This window comes from Poecile atricapillus, chromosome 2, assembly GCF_030490865.1.
Source record: "Poecile atricapillus isolate bPoeAtr1 chromosome 2, bPoeAtr1.hap1, whole genome shotgun sequence".
In the NCBI taxonomy this organism is placed as follows: domain Eukaryota; kingdom Metazoa; phylum Chordata; class Aves; order Passeriformes; family Paridae; genus Poecile; species Poecile atricapillus.
The window spans coordinates 30,169,918-30,193,530 of NC_081250.1; the positions used below are offsets into that span (position 1 = coordinate 30,169,918).

The following is a 23,613-nucleotide window of genomic DNA, read 5'->3' on the forward strand; positions in this document are numbered from 1 at the left end:
GTTCAAGTACTATTATTTAGTAAGAACAGAAAAAAACCCAATCCATCCAGGTTAAAGGAGGTCCATTTCTTTTGTAATATAAGGGAATTTATGCTCTTCAGCAGAATTCGCAAGCATGGCCCAAATTTCACAACGTGCTTTAATTAGTCTTAAATGGGAGTCCTAAGTACAACAGTGTGATTCTAAATTCTACAGCTCATATCACTAATTTGTAGCATGAATGAGAACATCAAAGTAACAATCTAATATAAAAACATTTCAGAACTGGGTATGTATGCCAGAATATTAATCATTCACTTTTCCTTTTTAAATACATATATTAGACTTGAGTGATAAACTCTACATAGGCAGGTAATAAATATACTGGTTTTTTTCTTCAGCACTTGCTGCTTCTGTGTGCTTCACTGTGCAAGTTTGCAGAAACAGATCAGTCAAACTAATTTTTAGGAACAGCTACTGGACTTCACATAGGACCATTACATTCCACCTCTCTGAAAAAGAGAAGTGTAACTGAACAAAAACTGTATGTCTTGGTCTACTCATGACATTTTTCTTAAATCAGTGCATTAACAGAAATGAAAACATGATCATTCTAAACTGTGTTTCATATTTAGATTAATACAGGAAGGACACCTACTCCTGTCTACTGCTTTTAAAACCATAAGCTAACAAATGGCAAAGCAAAAGTTGACAATTTTAGAGTGTGATTTTCACAGAACAGGCAAATGGTAGTACTGGTTTTAGGGTTTAGATATTTGACTTCCTTCTTTTTTAGTGTCTGCAACTATATTTTATACTCTATAGCATTAACAGTTCTTATGAAATAAGGGACAAATAGAGTATACCTTTCTCTGAATGTCATCAAAGATTTCGGGTGTCGGATCCTCATGGTTCAGTGTTTCTGCAAGTTTTGCTACTAAGTTGTCATCAATATTAACTCTTGGAGATGCCTGTCATAGAGATCTAAATCAACTTTCGCAGCATAAAAACAAGAAAGTTCTACTTTAACAAATAAAATCCAATGCAATGCTGCAGCTCTCTAAGTAAACTAAATTTTTTCTTCACAAGTATCTCTGTAACTGTCTAGAATATACAACAGGAGTCAGATCCACCCACCCACAAAACTAAATTCAGTTCAGAGTTTGTATTAAAACTTTGATTTTTCACTATTAAACAATAGAAACTGCCTCAAAAACAATTTATACATACATTTTGAAGCAGTACCTAAATCAGATTTATTCAGACTTATAAAGAGTTTTTATTTATTTATGAAAAATATTAAGATTCAGAAATCAAGAACAAGTTCAATAAAAAAGTAATAGGATGAAGTCCTGAGACATCTGAGGAAAGGTCAACAGTTTGTCAACTGCCCATTTCTGAGTGAGAGAAGATTTTTATGCACAAATTCAGAACAAAGATGCTTTGTCAATGCAAGTTGATGAGCAGTTTCTTCCACCAAGGAATCTTTACTGTCTATTGAAAGATACCCAATGGTGATACTTGAGCAATTTACACAGACAGTGGTAGAGAGGCACAGGAAGCTATTTCATCTGATAACTCAATCTTAATCCAAGTTTAAACAAATACTTAGTTCCATTTTTTTAATAACACTTCTTAAGGGGGCAGGCAAGGGTGAAGGGCAGAATAAAAGGAAGGACAAGGACAGCAAGTAGACCATAAGCAGAGTGACACTTTTTTATTCTGTCTTCACATTGTCTCTAGTTTGTTAACTCTAGAAAGTCAGCTTCTGAAGAACACATTCAGTGCTCTGACAGGGCAGTCAGTGGCAATATAAGCCTTTTTAAATGAGGGGGAACACAAAAAGGAAGACTTCCTTACTGCTTGAGATGAGAGAGATAAGATACACAAGCAATAGTTTAGATGTCAACATGTGAGCAACTTGTGCTACATAATAACCATGTCATATTAATTTAGCCATAACTATTCAAAGAAGTATCAGTACAAAGAATAAACACCAAACTGCAGAATTAAATTATTCCTACCTTTTCTGATAAATATTGCTCATAAACTCCAAATGCAGCTGCTCTTAATAGACCCTTGGTCTGATTAGTCTGATGTTTTCCATCTTTCTGCCGGCTTTGAAGTACCTCTAGCTGTTGCTGTGCTGTAACCCTGTATCCTTCCACTGTCATCCAGAAAAACAAATGTGCTTGGCCACCAGTTTGCTGCATGTAATCTACGGAAAACAGACACCACATGACCTTAGTTACTGTTGTGAATCTTGGAATTCTCTATGATGCTGACTACATATGGAACACGAGGATCTGGTTATGCATCTGGAAAACTTGCCACATAATGTCAATTACAAAAATACATATACATATTTGTGATATATATGTGTATATATGTATACATATCTACATGTTGGTGATAATCAGTCAAAAAGACAGCAAAGTCTAGGAACTAAGCACTGAATCCTCAAATGCACATGTAAAAAGTGAATCCACTGTTACCGTGTGAATATAACAGGCCTGTACAGCATGATACAAATGGAGATGAAGTTCAAACTGAATTTCAGGTTCATTGAATCATAGGATCACTTAGACTGGAAAAGATGTTCAAGACTGCCAATCTAATACATCCAAGCCCACCAGTAAACCATGCTCCTAAGCACCACATCTACATGTCTTTTAAATACCACCAGGGAAGGCAACCCAATCACTTCCCTGGGCAGCCTGTCAAGCCAATGCTTCACCCTTTTGGTGAAGAAATATTTCCTAATACCCAATCTAAACCTCATCTGGCATACCTTGAGGCAATCTCCTCTCAACCTGTTGCTAGCTGCCTAGGAGAAGAAAGCAGCCTTCACCTCACTACAGCCTCCTTTCAGGCAGTGTAGAGCGTGATAAGGTCCCCCCGAGCACCCTTTTCTCCAGCATAAGCAACCCCAGTTCCCTGGGCCACTCCACGTAAGACTTGTGCTCCAGACCCTTTCCAGCTTTGTTGCCCTTCTCTGGACATGCTCCAGCACCGCAATGTCTTTCTTGTAGTGAAAGTCCCAAAAATTCAACACAGGATTTGAGGTGTGGCCTCACCAGTGCTGAGTACAGGGGGACAATCTCTGCCCTAATCCTGCTGGCCACACTATTGCTGATTCTAGCCAAGATACCAATGGCCTTCCTGGTCAACTTGACTCATTCCTGGCTCATGTTCAGCTCCTGTCAATCAGCACTCCCAGGTGCTTTTCTGAGAGGCAGTTTCCAGTCACTCTGCCCCCAGCCTGCAGCACTGCCTGGGGTTGACACAAGTGCAGGCACTTGGCTTCATTGAATCTCATACAAATTAACTTGGACCATAAATCCAACCTTCCTCCCTCTGAAGAGCTTTCCTTCCCTCCAGCAGATGGACACTCCTGCCCAACTTAAGTGTCATTTGTAAACTGATTGAGGGTGTTCACTTTATGCCCAAGGCAGCCTCCAACCATCACATCACCCTGTTTGCAAACAAGTTCAGACAGGTGCTTTCCTAGGTTGGCTGCCTCATCAAGTCTATCAGGAAGTACCTCCCACACACTCCAGGAACTTCCTGGACTGTTTCCAGCCACTGCATTAAAAAATCAACAACAAAACTGATGGATATTCTTAGTACTGACATTTAGCAATTCTAAGTATACAGTCCTGTGAGTTAGCATATTCTATATAAGTAAAACAGACCAGCTAAATTAACACTTACCCATAAAAAACTGTAGTGCAACATTGTCTACCAGAATATGGTCCAGAGGGACTGTGCAAAGTTTTCCAAAGTTTGCTGCCAGTTTCACAGTATCTATTTCCTGTAAGACACAGTCCGGTGTGTTTATAACCTTTTTTTTTTTTTTTTTAATTAACTTTTAAAACTTCTACTTACCACAAAGCATATAGGTTAGAAAATATTACATTACATAAAATAAAGTAGCATCTCAATGATTAGCTATTTTCATGATTGCTAGTAAATGAAGATCTAGATTAGAAGGTCATGTTTCCTTAATTATTTGCCTTCAAAACAGGCTGCAGCTATTCTGCTGCATGGTAAACTGGATTTTAATATTGCTGTTCATGTAATATTCTACAGGTCAAATAAACCCCAAATACCTCATCAACAATGACAGCATTAGGAAATTAATTAACAAGAATTAATTAAGTATTTGATGAGCCCAGGTCACCACAACTTAAATCCACCTCTGTCACATTTTCTTCTGACTATATGGCATTTCTTGCCATTACAGCAATGCCTTCAGTTCCAGCTATAGAATGCTTAATCATTTTAGTAGTCAATACATACAGATTATTACATTATCTTGGAACCACATCTAGGTCGACTTAAGAGAGTCAAGAAACTAAGTAAAGCCAAATAGACCAACTCTATCAACCCTTAGTTAAAAAACCAGCAAAATGAACAACTAGTCAGTCATTTGTAACCTCACTCTTTGGAAACTAAAAAAAAGTTTTAAAACACTTACTTTTCCTGACTGCAACCTCTGAATTCTTGAATCACATACTTTAATAACATATAATAAACTGTTTATTTGATTTTTTATAGTATTGATATCTGAAAGCAAAAACAAAGACAATTCAGCAATGCAGGAAGTCCCAAAGTCTTGGGGTGTTTTTTCAGCTTAAATACTTTGCTAATGAAAGTGAACAAGAAGAAATATTTTTCTTTCTCCTTTTTCAGATTAATGGTTAAATGACTACCATTAATACCTTAAATATTACTGAAATTCAGAACCACCATTCAGGCAGTTTTAACAGAAATACACTTAGCTAATCAAATTCTCTATATTTACAAAAAGGAATCAGACACACACCAACCAATAAAACACTTACGAGAATGAAAGCTCGAGTTTTATCACTTCTCAGGCAATTTTTTAAAAAATAAAATACTTTATACTATGCTGCATCAGAGCTTTCATTTTTTAATTGTTGCAATATTCTACAGAGATCATGCAGGTAAATGCATTTCAAATTTTGCAAAACAATGCAGCACTAACCATCTCCTGCTGTATCTAGAGATCGAAGATATTGCAGTTCTTCACTTGCTTTATCTTTCACTGCTTCCAACTCTCCTATATTATCACTTAATTTAATAATATTCATAAAGGCCTCATAGTTACAGTTGGAATCACGAATCTGAAACACAAAGTTTTATAGCGTAAACAATGCAAAACAGCTAAAAGTACAAGACATGCTCTTCAAGTGAATTACTTTGATACAGCACTGCAAAGTAGCATTTTGAAAATTCTTTGACACTTCTAAACTTCCTTTTGGTACTGAAATTTTACATTGACTAGGACAGAAAAAAAGGATGCATAGTCAAAACTTATTTCACACCATCACTTCCTGTTTTCAAGAAGTATACACAGACACATGGAAAGTCCATCAACCTCCTTAATGAAGATCTCCAAAATCCAATCCACCTTCTTCTGCTTTTATCACCTTAGCTAAGCAGGCAGAAAATGATGAGACCACTGAACAGGTTCAGCTTTACCAAGATCCCCAGCAAGTATACATGCTCCCAGAGTAATGGCTTCTTAAGATACAAAATTACAAAAATAATTAAAACATTCTACAATGTAATAAGAACCTACAGAGAGGAAAAAAAGAGCAAATGACTCTACTTTGGAACCCTAATTATGATACCCTGGCAAATACTATTAAGCTATTTAAACATATACTATTTTACCACTATTAGCATAGAGTGAACCTGCTCTAGGGACTCAAAGGAATTTGTGCAAGTGAAGGAAGCCTGCTGTATTGCCAAGATCACTGGAAACTGTGCTGTGAATGCAGCATGGAGACCAGGGAAAGGCTGGCAGCTTTACAACACGTGCACGCAGGTGCTGAGGGTTGAGTTCTAATGCTGTTTTACCATCTGAAGCTAAAAAAGTCACTTCACACACATCTATTCTAGATGCTCACTTTGATATGGAAATGTACTACTTGGTCCATACTGAGCAAGTGCATTGACATGAGCTGCACAAAGCAGAAAGAATGAAGACTGGATACCATTGATCAAAGTAAATAGAAAAATCTCCCTAGAAATCTGCTTTTAAAAGCAACAATACAGGCAACGCTTGAACTTAAAACATTTTGTAAATCTGTGAATTTCACTGTGAAGAAAGAAGTTTGACTTAACTTCTAATTTTATATTGAAGCTTTGTATTTTATTGCAACAGAATTAGTATCAGACTGTGGTATGCCTAGAAACCTGTAATTAAACTTCTCTTTTCCAGAAACTGATCTTTTCATTCAAGTCTGACTTTATGTCAAAGGTTCCAAAAGCAGCCAGGATTTATTTCAGTCATCTCTACTTCTGACCTTAATTTCTGCAACAATCTCTATTTCAAAAGACTTGTATCAAATTTTTTCCTTATCTTTTGCCCAGCACATTTACTTGTCCATCTCAGAAAGCAATTTTGAAAATTAGTTATTTGGGACATCACTAACATAACAGAAAGCTTTATAAAAAATTCAGAATCATATCTCTGGATGCAGCTGGGGGCAGTGCTCAGTAAATAAAGAATGAGGCCAAGTTACAAACATAGAACACACATAGGAGGAAGGGGGAATTGAAAATTGAAAATTCTAGTCCAGATGAGCAGTATTTTTTCTTGCTAAATCCAGGTACCTGTAGAATGCATGCAAACTTTTACATGAAATGGAGCAGGCTGGAGTGAAGGAAACATTGTACACATACACTTGAAGCCATTCCAGAATTCCATATGTAATAAGAACTTTGAAATTCAAGGGTGTTTTCAGCATAGAACTTGTGTATACTATAAGACTAAAATATATGAATAAAAAGAGAGAAGTTGGGGAAAAAATATTAAACTTGATTCGTGAACTATAAAGGATAATAACATTTAAAAGTAAGTTTTAACTTGCTTTGCAAAGAATTGATATTGTTAATTAAAGCACAAATATTCTATTTTTGTTAGCTTTACTATAATACTACTTTAAATAGTTTGGGGGCTTTTCTTGCAAGTGCATTAGAAGAATTATCAAAGTAAAAAAATTGTTTCTGCCTATTCAGTTGAATTATTTAGGGTTAACACAAATGGTCCTAAAACAATTGCCCTGAAATTCCTTAGCAGAACATAAATGTTTCTTAGCTTTTATTTTTGAGGCCTCTTAAGCTTGAAGGGCCAAACTGTAAACACAGTCAGGGGAATACACCCCCACGGTTACTGCCACACTTCCCAAACAGCCAAACAGAATATTCAGAGGAGTGAACTCCACATTTTGTGATACACATTTTGTCCTCAGTCAGGCAACTTTTGCTGAACAATCAAAATGAAGAGTGCAAATATATATAGTGTCTGTGTCTATGTGTATTTGTAACTCAATATAATATAAAATTTAATATAACAGCCCTAAGTTCACTATCTCTACCAACATTCATTGGTAACTTTTATATCAGACACTTATCCATCATGATTATATGGAACACAAATAAAGCTTTATATGAAAATGTTCTGGAGATACAAATAATTTTAAACATTTTAAATCTTACCATCCATATGACATACTGATTAATATAATCAGGATCACTGAGCTGGTTTATTAATGGAAGAAGAATTCCTCGGGAGAGGATTTCCTAAAAAACAAAGGATAATAGACCATTTTATATATTTATTCATAAAGCTAGTATAACTGCAACAATTTAAACATCACTGTGTAGACCTTCAAACACACAAGTGTAATTACAGAAAACATTTAATACGCACTACCACATTCTCTTCCAATTAACACTACAAATGTAATTTGTAATTGCAAGAAATTACAAGACAAACCTCCTCAAGAAAAAAACAACCTCGAGAAAAACAACATCTATCTTCTCATGCTTTTGTCATGATGGAGTTTAAAGACCCTTCAAAAACATTTCAGACAAACTGTTCACTGTTATTAAATACTTACCAAGACTCTAGCTTAAAATAATATTAAATTAGATCAATTTTAGAAAATAAGACCAGCAGTTTAGATCTATAATTTTTTTATGACATTAAACCAAAGAATTGGGATCGTTTTTAGAGTCTGTACTTACCCTGACAAAGTATCGCATGATCTTGTTCTGGAAGTCTCCAGGAGGTAGCAATATATACAGTAAAACCTCACACAGATCCCTTAGGAATCCTAGAGAAAGAAAACAAAACCCCCTCAGCAGAGTTGCGTATTATGTTACTTCACATCTTACCTGATATCACCAAATCCCATAGATAAATACTTGATTCTGAGTTCAAACATTCAGTCATGTATCTCTTATATTGCATTACAGGAATACCTTTCAGATGGAATATAAGCAGCACTGATGAAAAAGATCTACCTCAAACCCAAGACAACAAAAGCCAAATTGCAAGATTAAAAAAACCCCAACAACCTAACTCTAATTAATTTTCCTTACTTAACATATAGAGCTTTTTTTCCCCTCCTTCAACACTTTGCCTAAAACTATAGTGGTTTTTGAAGGAAGACTACAGAATAGTGATAAGGAAGGCACATATAACAAAAAGCAGTAAGAATCTGCAAAACCATCCCCTCTCTCTCAGGAAAAAATACTTTTATCTTAAAATTCTTCCAATGAAAGGAGGACAACTTACATATCCACATGCTATGTTTTAGTTCTAGCATTAATATGTACAAACCAGAGGAAATATACTTGTATGTTATATAACCACACTTTGAAAGTCATATGCTAAGATTTTAACTCACTTCATATTGTGAACATAATTGTTAGTACTTTAATTTAGTCTCCCGTACTAAAATATTTACTCAGAAAATAATATTGAGAGACCTTCTTCATCTTTGGGAGAAGTGCAGACTAGATCACGACAGACTTCTTTTTCCATTTCAACTTCAACCTCAAAGAATGTATCTACAAGTTCCTCAGCTTGATCTATGGAAAAGAAAATAAAAGAAAGCATGTTTTTGTCAAGACTAGAAACTTGAGAGCAAACTTGAGTTATAAAATAAAGCTAACTATATTTCATACACATAAGATAACAGCCTATTCAGATCCAATTAAAAAATACTTCACATTACCTTTCATCTGATCACCTTTCTCTGCTATCCTTTGCTGAGCTTTTCTGAAAACTCGAAGATGAGTGCCAAAGTCATCAACAAGTCGTGTAGTGAAATAAGGCTGCCAGTCTGTTTCCTTTGACCTATTAGTAAAGGACATCCATGGAAATTAATTATTTTGTTGTGAACACAAAGAACAATAATAAATTCCTACTTTTCCTTCCTTCCTGCCAAGAACCACACTGACAGTAAACATGGAAAAGCAAAGAAATAAATCAGCCTCCTAATTGCCTATCTACTGAAAAACCAAATATTGTAAAATACCACTCTCACACCACATTAATATTTATGCTTGATTTGGTTGAAAGTCAACATTTGCATCTAGAATAGTGCTCTGATTTGTGATATTGTCAAGCACCTGTGAGAAGTCCTGATATAAACAGCTCACAAGGTAAAACTAAAATACTCTCTACGTCTTTTTCAGCCGTACTTGCTACCATTTTGGAAGGCATCGAATCAAAATCATTTTCTTCTGAATTTGCAGAATATGCACCAATGAGAAAACACACATTTCACTTGAAACTAAACACAATCTAATATTATCAACGATTGATTCCACAGCTTACATGAGGTACTTAGCATACTCTTCTAACAACACACACAGGTTTAGATCAGAAAATAGTCACTGTTAGATTTACACAAAACTGCTTCCTTAGTGGTGTGAAAAGGATAGAGGCATTTTTATGGTATCTGTGCCTTACTAGGCAACCTGAAAATGTGATTTGGCATTATAGGTTTAATGAACCTTGATGCTAGTAATAGCTCTTACCCTGCACTAAATATTTTATTGCCTAAACTCCCTCAAGATGCTTACTTTGTTATAGTAGGAATCCTTCTAGAACACTTCCTTTTTTTGTGTTGTTCCTTACCTGCTCTTCTCAAAGATAGAGAAAGAGATAAGGAACTCTGGAAGAAAGGGAAAGCTCCCACAAAATCTAGACGTGTAAATAAGAAGCAGAATTGTCCCAAAGGGCCATCGATCGAACAGTCCAGATCTAACACCGGCACAAGCCAGACCCGCACAAAACCTCTGGGTGGCAGCCTTACACCAGGATCCCAAAGCCGCAGCTGTCAGGGAGTTGGGAGATTCCCACTGTACTCATTCTCCCCAGAAGCTGACAGGCTGTATGAAAGTACAGGAGATGGTACTAACCTCAACTGCTTCAGCTATACCCAACTACAGGCATTATGAATACACTATGTCATTTTTTCTGCAGAAGAACTGCTCTAGGCCTGTGAAATTGATTTGCTTTCTACAGCAGAACACAAGTGCACAGGAGCAGTGCCTATTTTTGAAGAGCTATAGTACCGTAGGAAAGAAAACTAAACTTGCAAGAATTTGACCTACTTTGACACAAACTCAGTGCTCGACGCTGTCCAATGAAGTAACTCTGCCAAACAGATAAAAACACTGAAGCTGGGTAGTCAGGTCCATTTCATGCAACCATAAGTTTGTCTGCTGTAACAGTTTATTTAGCACGGTTTTCACCATTTCAACACTGTTTCCTAGGATTTTCATTATTTTACTCTATTACATTATATATTATTCTATTATATTTGTAATTACTATTATAGTTATTTCTTCCTAGTATTAAACCCAGCTCTCCCATCTTTGACCCTCATTGTCAGAAAAGCACAGTAACCTAAGTTTTCAAGTCAACAGAGGGAGGGGATAACACCTGAAATTGCTAAGAAGTTACTTATATTTAGGTGAACCACAATCTCCTCTGCAGACAAAGCAAGTAACAACAAGCACAGTGGGATGAATACCTGAAATAAAAACTTAATAAGCAAGTATATGGATATAAAGGCATGTGGTACCCAGGCTGGGAAATCAGCCATACTAAAGAGGTCAGTTTCCCAGACGAGTTGTTTAATCAAGTAGCAAGAAGTCAGGGAACAGCAGTAGGAATAAGGGGCAATGAACAAACTATCCATTTGTCCTCAATCAATCCTGTTTTAAAAAAAAGTTTGCATATGTGACATTCTACTTTATTCCCTGGACTACTATTGTTTTTAAAATACCCATTGCTCTTACATACAGAAGAACCACACCACCTCTAAAAATCATCTGAGATGACACATATGTTGAATTCAGACTTTTGGACTGGACCAGCTACCTTGGGAGTTGCCCTACTCTTCAGAGAAAAAAGACCTGAATACAAAGATGTAATGGTTCACAAACTTAATGCTTAAGTTGTAAAAAAGAAAAAAAATCAGCTCAGTGATTTTAGACATTGATCTAAATTTTGAAATGGCCATTTCGCGAAAGATCGTGACTTCAAACGCCATCATCTCCATTATACAGCAAAAGACTGTACTTCTTATAATCTTAAATTTTTATATGTTCTTTCCGTAAAATGCACTGAACTATGCTAGTAGATGAACTTAATCACTTATCTACTACCATACAACCCACAGTATATTAATGTAAATAAAACAAATCTTACCTGGCAGAAAACTGAACAAGTGCATACTGAAGAGCCTGCCTAATTTCCAGAAGAAAGGATTCATCATCACTTAGTGTGTAATACCAATACTGCACATAGTCTCTCAGAGAAAACTGGATTACCTGAAATTGGAAAGAAAAGAAAAAAAAAAACCTCATGAAAAAGGACAAAAAATATACAACAGTTTTTTGTGCCTGATAACATAATAGCAGTCTCTGTCATTATGAAACTGGGAGTAAAACAATAAAATTCACACACTAAAACTTCTTTTTCAGACTGGTTTGCACATACCGTTTTTATCACCAGTACACTGAGAAAGTAAAATATACTGAAAACATACTCAAACATTGCCCAATATGCTGGACCATCTCCCATTGTTTTTCATTTATCACTCATATATGGTAAAATTTTGAAATTCTATTTGTCACTTGTCACTCAACTACTTCTGTATTACATAGTTGCATATATACTCAATACTTGCAAAAAAATAGAAGTAGGTTAAATAGTCCTGGTTAGAACTTACCTGTTGCAAAGGCTCATCAATTATGTTTGCACCTGTCAGTCTTCTGTCAATCTTAATAGGTCTGGCTTCACGTTTCATTTCTTCTATGCACTTGAAAGAGATTGGGATATGTAACTTTGTAGGGTGTAGCTCTAATTAAAAAACAGCTCTACTGCTTATGATATATATTTTATATATATATATATATATATATATATACATATATATATATATATATACACACTTCCAGTAATTAAACATTTTCTATATTATTTTAATTTATAGAGAAGATATAATCATAGACTCACAGAGCTATTTGGGTTGGAAGGTCTAGTTCAACCCACCTGCAAAGGGCAGGGACATCTTGAACTACATCAGGTTGCTCAGAGCCCTGTTCAACCTGACCTACAATGTTTCCAGGAATGGAAACATACCTCTCTGAGCAACAAGTTTCTGTATTTTTCTCTATATAGTACTTAATGATGAGGAACTCCTGGAAACTTACTTTTTGCTTACTATAAAGGAACAAGTGTTTGCTAAATTACTAAGTCAGAAGGAAATAAAACTCAAACAGTTAGAAAGGGAAGGAAGGGGGAGACACAAGAACAGCACAATATAGTTTTTGTGAAAGACTCCAGTTCCCCTCCTGTTTGTGACTTGACTGTGCCATCTCAGGCAGATAATTTTCAGTTGGGTTTTTCGGTTTCTTTATCCACCTCAGTTTATTCTATATGCCAGAACATAAATTACTTTTTTGTACCATTGCTACTCAACAGACGAGCCTTTGGAAAGTAATTGATGAAGAGGGAAAGAAATTACTTTATAGAAGGATTTGTAACTCAAAGCATTTAACTCCAAGAATGACCTCATCAGAGATGACTTTTGGCAAGTGACATACCAAAAAAGAACTCCCTTTATCAGTGCTTATCTCCAGTGGACTAATGCAGTCTTTCTACAAAATTTCAATAAAACAGGCAATAAACTCCTCTATTTTCACAGAAATAACAACCCAACAACTTACACTATTGTTCAAATAAACCAGTAACTTCTTTGATCTAGAGAAAAAGTTATGACTATACTGGAAAAAAAGAACTGCCAAAAGCATAAATGAAGGAATTATAAACCAAATATCCAAGGTTTTTATTCTACGTGACTCGCCCTAAATATCTCTCACTCAAATCAGTTAACAGTGAACGGCAGTGAAGTACCTGAGGCCAGAAAAAAAAATCATCCTCCTATTTAAGCAACTCTGTATCATAACACAGAAATATTTTGTTGCGAAATTCTGTATATTTTTTTGCTTCCAAGACAAGGGAACCTTCAATGCTGCTTTGATACAAATAAAACTGTTCATATTCAAACAATTAGTATATTCCACCCATAGACTGATGAATTTTCAAAGTATTTTTGTGCTGATTGTGTCAAAAACACCAAAATGATATGGAACTGAATAATGAAACCTTTTTACTAAGCACAGCATAGTACATATTACCAGAGAGAATGTCAAAATAACTTTGAAGGACTGCATTCATAAACTACCTTTGGAAAACAGAGAGGAAAATATGGCAGTAAAAAATCAGCAGGCACAAGAAAGAGAGAGAGAGAGAGAGAGAGAGAGAGTATATGCAAGATTACTTGGTAAAAATCTGAATGTTCATAGGATCCAGGTTTTGACCTGGATTTCACTAATTCATATTTTGTCCAACCTTCTGCTCAAAGCAAAGCCAACTACAAGATTAGACCATTTTGTCATATTCTTTATCTCCAGTGAAATTTTTATGTGCCAGCAGTATAATTTAATTTGCTTTTGATATGTCTGAAGATATCTAAAATATAGAGAGTATGTGCTTTTATTCCATTAGAGGTACAACAGCTGACTAGTCTCACTTGGAAAGCATTGTTGGTTTTACTTCTGCCTTTCAGACACTGAAACAAAACACAAACTTAAATGAAGGACTCAATTCACATGACAACTGTCTCATTTGACTGTCATTTCACTCACAATTAGTCTGATGCACTCTATCATCATTAAATCATTGGTTAGGAAAAATGGGTATCACTTGTTATTTGACATCTTTTTGCTTCATTTTAAGCAGGGAGGAAGCACCTTGGAGGAATGCAAGACACAGACTCCCCAAAGTGAGATGCAGCACAAACAAATCCAGACTCCACAAGCATCTAACTGCGCTGAGTTATTTCACACTTTCGTTTCACTGCACTAATGGGTATTTCTTAAGTCCTCTTTTGAAACTGTTAGCTAACTGCCTAATATGAAATATTCCTCTTTTAGACTGTGCTACTGTTTCCTCAATTGCAGTCACAGGGTTTCACAGGTGGACAAAACACAGGGAGTATTTACACATCTGCCTCAAATCTGTGACATAGGATATTACCCACTGACTTAAAGAAACTCAGAGACTACTCAGGGATCCAACATACAACTACTGCTTGTAAGTTGTTATCGCTATTTTCTTACTGCACCTTGGCAATCTTGTACACAGCCTCCAGAAATTATTTGTCTTTTGGGTGAAGCTTAGAGACATCAAGTATCATAACCAAACATTTCACACTTCTGTTGAAGTTGGAGTGAAACTGTAATTTCAACTGAAAGCAGCATTCAAGTTAACAGCTCAGAAGGCTCTAAACTTACCTTTCACTCAACATTGTTTTAATACAAGCCTGCAGACAACTGTTTATCTTGCAGAGCCAGTTCATTATTGCATCATCCTGAAGGTTCCTGACACAGAAGCTATATATGATTTGCAAAAAGAAAAAGCAGGTCTAAGCCTAATTTTTAAGCCTCCCTGTGTGTATGTAAACAAACAAAAAAAAACCATAGAAAGGTATACAATCTTCCATCAAATGTACCTTAAGTATTCTCCTTAATGTGAGGTATTCACTATATATTTGCTAATAAGTATAATCTGCAGCAGCAATCAAGGAAACCTATCAGCACCAAATCTGGTGCAGTAATGTAAAGGTACATTCTACACATTACATCCAGCCACAATTTTGATGCTCTGTATTACAAATGATTTCTGTAAAATCAAGCATTTGAACATTTATCATAGCCTGAAGAAAATCTCTAAGTACCAAAAATACCCCAAAACTATCAATAAAACTCTGATGAAAAGAGCATCTTATAAAGAACAAGTATCACCAGATTATTCCTCAGACTACCACAAAATAATTAAATGTTCAGGTGAATTCAGCTCGTACCTAGTTCATGGAAGAAGTATAATCTATACACACCAGCCACTAGAAAGAATATTCATTGTTCAAGACCATTTAAGGCCAAAATTATTTTAAACATGAAAAAAATTTAAAGTTAAAAATATTATTTTCCATGCAAGTAAGCAGAAATTTAATACAGAAATAGCAAATAGGAATCACAAGCAAACAACACGTTTGGTTTTGGGTGGGACTCATCTCTACTTGCACTGCTACTGAAAAGCTCACCTGCACTTGTTAATTATACTTTAATGCAGTGGCAAAAGAGAAAACACAATTGTAGAAGACAAATACATTTTATTTGGTGAACAGCTTCAAATAGCATTTCATAAGTCAGCTAAAAACAAATACCTTCACATTACAAAACTTAAATCCAGAGATTAGTGGAGACAGGTCAGTTGAGGAAAGTACTGTGGCAATAGTCCATACTCAAATCAGATGTCACACTAGATTGCAAAAATTTCACAAAAACTCCACAAGATTTTATTCTTTTATAAAGCAACCAGAGCATACGTACATACTGAACCCAAAAAAGTAACATTAACATTAAAAAAAGTTTCAGCATGTAGAGGAAATTTAAAAACCACAAAAGCTTCTCTAAATCTGCTCTCAAAACCTAGGACATGCTCCATAACCTATATAATAGAAGCACTGAAGTCTATATAGCATCAATAATCTTAGCCATCCAAAATGAGGTTTCATTAACAAAACAGAAACATTAGCTAACTGCTGACTTTTCCTTTTTCAGTCTTAACCTTTGTACTTTTCATCTGGAGCAGTGACCTTGCTTGAAAGTTTAGGGTATATGTTAAGATTTACCTTAAAATATTCAAAGACTTAAGTGAAAAGGCCACTTACCAAACAAGCTATGAAACAGTCACAGAAAAAAGTTCTGTGACTAGAAAACATACTGCTGAATCACAAGGCAAATTTCTATGTGCTACTGATAATGCTGAACATTCATGCCCTTTGATAGACAACATGAAGTGCAGTGAACTGACAGCTAAGAAAGAACAGGATGCTTCAGTCAGAATAGCTGTGAGATTAAATTTAACATAATTTAATTATTAGCAATCTTTGGCATGAAGTGTTTATTCTGATGAGTGCTAATGGATTAGGCCAAGATATATCTAAACTTCTGAGCTAACAAGATGCATTGAGGAACTCCTAGAAAATCTACCTCTTGGCTATCAACAACTTTTTCTATAGCAAACAGATGTAGACTTAGCCACTTAGGAACCCTGAACTTAAGTCCATCAACCAAAACGATGTGTCTGCTGGGTATTCAGAAAAGAAAAGAGCTGAAAAGTGGATTCCACTGCTGCTCTGTATTCATCTATGCCTTTCCAGAATTTTTGCTTAAAGAGAGCCAAAGATAACTTCGACATCCTTGAAGGACTGCAAATCTAGACTTTTGTAACAGTTTGACTTCCTTAGACAGGCAACTTTGTGATCACAATCAAAAGTGGAGAGACTACAGATCCAGTGATGGAAGACACCTAAATAGTGGTGACAATCTTGCACAGAAAAGCAAGAGCTACCCCCCAAAACAAACCAAGACACACAAGTCGTATAGAAAGGCATGGTTATTAATTTCCCAACAGATTATATTAGTCAGTCATATCATACTCATTTCTCACAATGAAGAAACAACACTTTAATCAAACTTTCCATAACCTATTAAAAAATTTGTATTTCATAAAAGAAAAATATTGCATTTCACTTACACATTGCAGCTGATTCAAATGATAAAAGCAGGCTCTTTTACCTTGAGAAATGGGCACAACTCTTATATTAAAACTGATTATGTCTAACTGAGTTATAAAATCTGATCTGGAAGTTAAGACCAGAAAACTTTCCTTACCTTAGGGATCCCAACTGACATACAAGGGAGAAACGAATGTTCACACTGCTCAAGGTATTTTTCTGAATTGCTTTTTCCAAATAAAAGAGTAACCACAAAACCCCTAAAATGGAAAAAGAAAGACCAGGTACAAAAACAGCCACGTTTTCTCACATCTAGAAAATATTTAACAGCAAGTTATATAAAATGACAATACATAACAGTCCTCACTGTTTACGCTCATGCTTTTTCACACTGTAACATGCTGCTCAAAATAACTGACACAACCCTAAGTATGAAGTTTCCCAGTCTTGTATTGTCTGTCTTGATATATTCTTACCACACAGAAGATCTATATAGCATTGTCTACAGTGTGCCTGCTGTGATGGCACATTGCCTGTGCTCACAAATATTAGCACTTGGGAAGAGGGGTACGTACAGAAGTTGCTTTGGTTGCATTTATATGAAGAGTCTCCATCACTATGCAGAAATAAACTCTGTAGGCTGCTCCACGGTAGTGTAAGCCACAAAATCACAGTCCAGGAATAAACTGATGCAGCAAGCATAACTAACCACTGCATATGTTTAGACATTGTGCTTACCCTTGCTAGAACAGCAAGAATTTATTTATAGCTTATGACACTAGGGCACAAAACCACATGAACATCAAGCTGGTTTTACTAAGAAATTGTCGTGGTTTTAAACCAGTAACTAAAAAATTACTTATTTCTTGCTGTGAGATATGGATTAGAACAAGAGCAAAACAGGCTTAAAACTTAAAACGAATAAAGAAAGTTTATTAACAAAACTACAAGAATAAAAAAAAAATAAACCAAAAAACAAACAAAAAAAAAACCACAAAACACCAAAAAAAAAAAAACCCAGAATAAACTTCCAGAATACTCTTTTATCCCCCACTATTTGACCATTCTTTTGTACACGTGACAACATAGAGACAGAAAAAACTTTAGAACTTTGGTGGTTAAAACAGTCCCAGTTCCTGCTACAGTCTTTTCATCAGTCTTTGTAGAGAAACAGAAGTCTCTTTCTGTTAATCTATGGAGTTTCTCACAAGAAAACTATTTCTGTTATAGTTTTCTATTTCCCTGATATCAACTGCCCAGAAATCTTGTCACCAGAGCTCACTCCTCCCATTTCACACCACTCTGAGGTGTGTATGGGCCATGAGTCTAGGGATGTCATTTTAAGGATGCGTTATTCAAAGACAAAAGTATTCTTCATCTGTCTCTGTGAGCTCCACTAGAAAACAGTTTTCTCATCGCCCCCCAAGGCTTCAAATCTTCGCTTCACTTTGTTCCAGCACTTCACTGTATCACAATTACTCTACTTTTTACTCAAAATCCACACTTTGAACACTCCATTCCTCCTTATATACTCTATCATGAATTAAAGGAGTTTTTTTCAGGACCTTATTGTCCATCTCCATAGCTTTAACAGAAAAATATTTCAGCTTATAAAGCATCTCCTTATTCTATACCTTTTCTGAAGCTTCTTTTCTTTACTGTCTCTGATAGTTTATAAAGTCTCTTTACATGTTGATTACTCTCTTTTTTTCTCTATGGATAAAAGGATTAATCTGCAAGTCTCATCTGGGTAATGAAAAGGTTAAAATCCTGCCCAGGCTTTGTAGATGGTTCTGTGACCTCTGCTGGAGCAGCAGCTGGAGCTGTCTGCGACGGAAGATTCTTAATGGCTGCTCTGGAGAGTGTGGTCGCTGTCTCAGCCCGCTGCAGGTCAAGAGCTTTTTTTTTCTTTCTTTCTTTACTCAGCAGTCTCTGGTGAATTCAGTCACAGCAAAAACTGCAGCCGAGCCAGGGACCAGCCTGGCCTGGCCAGAGCCCGGGGCAAGCCCCGCAGGCCCCATCTCCCAGCCGGGAGCCGCTGGGCCCAGCCCAGCCCCCGCCCGGGCCACATGGCCTGGGCAGGGAACGGGAACCAGCTAAAGCTCTGTTACCTTTCACAGCCAGGAAACAAAGAGGGCAAAAGTGTTCTGGCTTTACATCTTAAGGAGGTGTTTACAAGTTGACTTCACTTTTCAATGGTTAAAACTGCTGTCAATTCTTAGAAATGACTGATAATTGGTCAGGAGAAAAGACTCCCATCCGTCACCAGCAGCTTCACTTCCTTAGCTCCCAAAGCTATCTTAAAGGTAAAGCCACCCCATGACATTAGATGAAAAACTAGTGTCTGCCCCAGTTCTAGAATAAGCAGAGCATGTACCCTTTGAAATCTCAAGCAATGAAAATAAGAAAATAGATTAGCCTTAGGAAGACTAAACACACACAGCTTTTCAGACAAATTTCAAAGCATTCAATTTAAAGGCCAGCTGACCAGCATTTGTGACCACAGGAAGTCACAAAGCTATTCCAGGCTTGAAATGTGCTGAAGTAATACATTCTTTTAATGCAGATAGCTGTTGATATATGATACTCTCACTTACAAGATTAGAGAAAAAATCCTATCCAAGCTAAAATATGCCATTTAAAGGTTTTAATTCCCAAAATTAAAAAATTTCTTCTTAAGTCCCCCAGAGGCCCAGCAATTCAGAAGCTGTGAGGTTAATTCCATGAAAGAGGGGGAAAAAAAAAGCTACAGAAATTATCAGTAGCTTGACAACACAAAAGAGGAATTCACTGGGTTCTCTAATTCCATTACAGCCATCTTTACTTGCCATACGACAGCAAGAAATAAAAGCAGGTTTAACTGCCCTCCTGTTCCCTGTAACTTAAAAATCATAACACCAATCAGAGTTCACAGACAAGAACTTGCTTAGAAAAATCTCAATATTAGTTTCGCTAATACTTTGCTTCATTTTTAATTATTTAAATTTCGATTTCCTCTTGATTATCTATGACTTTTCTATTAGAAACCTCAGTTGTCTTTTAAAGAAAACAGTATACTCGAGTTCATCCTAAAATCAACTTTAACTTCAAACATCCATCAGCTTATCTTCTTTCATTCAAAAGGACTGAAGCCTTGGAAATAACCACCTTAGACTGTACCTCAGTTTTATCACAAATATTTTGATACTTTTAAAGTTAATGACTCATTCAAAAATACTAATACTACCAATATGGCTTAAAAAAAATGCTAATCTTCTTAGATACCTTGAAGTATTTCCAGTTTTATGCTAGAAATGCTAGGAGCTTCTTCTTCTCTATCAGAAACTTAACACATTTTATTCTCTAATGTAAAATCTTATAAGCATTAAAGAAGGATACATAGTCTGACCATTCAGGGCATCTGTTATCTAACCTCAATCTTCTAGTGTAAATGCTTATTTAATTCATCAAGAGGATTTTCAATACATGAATGAGAAATCATTTTAGTCTTTTCTAAATGAATAGAGCAGGAAAAGATTGTATTTCGCTTCATTTTTTAAAATTTTTCCAAAGAATTTTAAATTCTATTCTGTTGGCCAGCTTTTTCAAGAGCAGATTAAAAACAGAACAAAGGTAACAGATAGAAATCCACAGATTTATTACTTTCCCTTCAAGTATGAAAAGTAACAGCCTCAGCTGAATGTTTTGTGAAAGTCAAAAAGCAGCTACAGAACCATTCCTGATTTGGTCAGCAGTTACAATCATTAATGGAGCCAGACAGTCACATACATATGGATGTGACTGAGTATCAATAATTATGAGATTTGATGACAGAGCAAATTCTTTTAAATGGCAAAGCAATTGATGATCCAAGAAATTTAAATTTTTGTATTTGGCAAAACCACAATTCACATAATTTTTATTTCGCTTCCTTAGGGCTGAAAGAGGGAAGGAAAGAGAGTAAGACAAGAAAGACTCTCAGTAGGAAAGGCAGATAGTAACGGACAGGCTCAGCGCTCAGGTAAAGGGGTCTACACCAGTACTTGAAGGAAAGGAAGAAAGAAGAATACCACCCTGTAATATTCTACACAGGTTAAGTAAATAGTATCTATCTTTAGCCTTCTGCTTTTGAGCTCAGTTCCCTAAGTGATTGAGTTACCAGATCCCAAATAGAAAAAAAGGCTAACATTTTATAAATCAGTCTTGAAACAAAATAAAATTAAATACAGACAAATTGTGATTTTGAACTTTTATTCATGTTTCAGTATTCTTCCATGTACACCAAAAACAATAGTACATTTACTACAAGACATCTGTGCAATCATAGTTTTGAGTGTAAATAAAAAAAAAACATTAGCACATAATAGGAGTTAAACAGGATAAACAGATTGATTACATTGACATAGATTTGGCATTACCATTGCCTTCCTGCACAGCTCACTGATATATTATTTAAATGCTTAGGTCAATACTAACAATGCAACCAGCTGTGATTCAGCATTTTCTTTAGCTAAAACTGCAAAATAGGACAGAAGCTGGACTTCCAGCTACTGGAACTCAGAAACATTTGACACAGGCTTTTTTTTGAACAAAATATAAAGACCTAGAAAACTGTGTGACAAATTGAATAAGAACTCCAAGTTTCAACAAAAAATTCAACCTCAAAAATCCATGTCCAAAATTGCTATCTTGCTCCAGAGAAGAGCACAGTAAATATTATGGACACCACTATAATCATGAACCAAAACTACATTTTTGTTTTCTAAATTTATATATATATATACATATATATATGATGTTATGACATATAATTGCTAATCATAAGTGCAAAAGTTACTTCATAACAATTTGTTTCTAACAGAAGCATGACCAAGCATTTTGTGAAACTTCAAGGGAATTAATTTAAAAAAAAAAAAAAAAAAAGCAGGCAAGAATACTTTAGCCATTTGGCCTAGTTAGCACTCCTGATTCTATGTGCTGAATGTTAAAGTAAGTGTGTCACTCTGAAAAAGATTAACAATGTAAAAAAGGGCCAGATCACAGCCATAGCCAAGATGTTCAAGTAATGAAGTGATGACATTCTACTGCAAGGGCTGAGATTTCACATCTATATATGTAAGTAAACACTCTGCTCTAACAGATACACTGCCACTAGATGAATTTATCCTTAACAAGATCAATGTTTACTGACTAGCTACAAAAATGTATCAAAGCAGCGCAATAACCACAGCAAAGAGATATGAGAGCTGACTTGATAATGAATGAGCTCAGGCACCACTTGCAGTTTAATAGTACCAAACTGTAGCTGACTTCAGACATGCTCTGAGACCCTGCTTTGATTGATAGCTTTGAAAAGCCAAACAACTGAAACGGTGCAAGAATGAAGGATAACGTCTTAAGAAATTATTATATCCCATATTATTTCCCATAATGAAAGTACAAAGAAAGTGGTAAGACAAAACAGCAATCAGATGCACTCTTGTCCTTTGGATGAACTCTGACTTTTGCCCTGGACAAACAGATAGCAAAATATGCCAACCATACCTGTATCATGGCTTAACAAGACAAAAGCATTTACTTCAAGTTAGTTTTACTTTAACTAAATCCTTTTTCTAACAGACTGACTATTCTGATTTCTCAGAGCTGAAATACCAAGCCTAATATAGTTGAAACCCAAATGTAGCAGCTCTAATTCTAGCTACTAAACTCTATTACAATTTTGATGAGATATAGAGGAATAAACATACATTCTGTATGGTATCAAATAAGAGGTAAAAAGAATATCCCATTTTTAGATATTATTAGACATTCTAACTTGCCATTAAAATGTTTTAATGGTTACAAGGCAAACATCATAATATACAATGTAGCAGTGGTGCTAAACTGCCCCTGCTTGCTCCCTTCCTGCCTGTGTAGATAACATGAAAAGTCCATAGCTGCTGAACTGATCTACTTGTTCAAAGCATAACATTATTTCCACACACAGAGGACAACATCTACCCCCATGAAACAAGAATCTTAGATAGGAAAATGAAACTGGGATAGAAAATTAAATATAAGTACTTAGAAGTACCTGGGAAAAGAACTGACACTAATAAAAAGTATGAACTGAAATTACTACTGGTTTTATGTGAGCAGTTATCCTCTAACATCCACTAAAAATAGCTAAATTGAGATTTCAATCACAAAAAATTTGCTCATAAAGAGGTGTTCAAATGTGGAAATATTAATTATATAAAGCCACTTCAGATTTTCAGAGCAACCTCTTTGCTAATACACTCATTAAAATTTTACTTTCACGGCAAATTAAACACTAAGTAATATACTTACCCACCCACAAAGCAGAGGATATAAAATGCAAAGTAAAATATAGCGAAGGGTCCAAAAGTTACTAGAAAAAGCACAAGGCCAAGACTTCCCCATCCCCATATGGAAAGACTGGTCTGTAAACAAGAACATATAGAAAAGGAATAGTTAATATTACATTCATACAAATTTAAGTCTCCAGAGCAATACTTGTAGTTTCTATAATGTTTGATACATTTTAACCAGATATAATTTCTGCTTGATGAATTTAAAATTACCTTTGTTTTCAAGAGTACATTGCTATCAAATATGTCCCCTATTATATTGTGGGCCAGTAATCCAGTTTAGCCAACATTAGAGC

General features: G+C 35.6%; 1 protein-coding gene across 4 annotated transcripts in view; it reads right to left on the minus strand.

The window, feature by feature from the left end:
- Positions 1–23,613, minus strand: part of SNX13 (sorting nexin 13) — a 67,741-nt gene that overhangs the window by 22,918 nt on the left and 21,210 nt on the right. For 2 of the 4 annotated variants that reach the window (XM_058831770.1, XM_058831769.1), the window contains exons 2-14: positions 23,277–23,389; positions 17,125–17,227; positions 12,051–12,140; positions 11,528–11,649; positions 9,039–9,160; positions 8,791–8,892; positions 8,044–8,132; positions 7,513–7,596; positions 4,991–5,129; positions 4,460–4,548; positions 3,694–3,793; positions 2,004–2,197; positions 846–950 (exon numbers count right to left, since the gene is read on the minus strand). In XM_058831770.1, coding sequence (XP_058687753.1) covers positions 846–950; positions 2,004–2,197; positions 3,694–3,793; positions 4,460–4,548; positions 4,991–5,129; positions 7,513–7,596; positions 8,044–8,132; positions 8,791–8,892; positions 9,039–9,160; positions 11,528–11,649; positions 12,051–12,140; positions 17,125–17,227; positions 23,277–23,389 — 1,452 coding nt within the window. Of the gene's footprint in view, positions 1–845; positions 951–2,003; positions 2,198–3,693; positions 3,794–4,459; positions 4,549–4,990; positions 5,130–7,512; positions 7,597–8,043; positions 8,133–8,790; positions 8,893–9,038; positions 9,161–11,527; positions 11,650–12,050; positions 12,141–14,679; positions 14,767–17,124; positions 17,228–23,276; positions 23,390–23,613 lie in introns of those variants that run through there. The other 2 variants (XM_058831772.1, XM_058831771.1) reach the window with 2 other exon arrangements.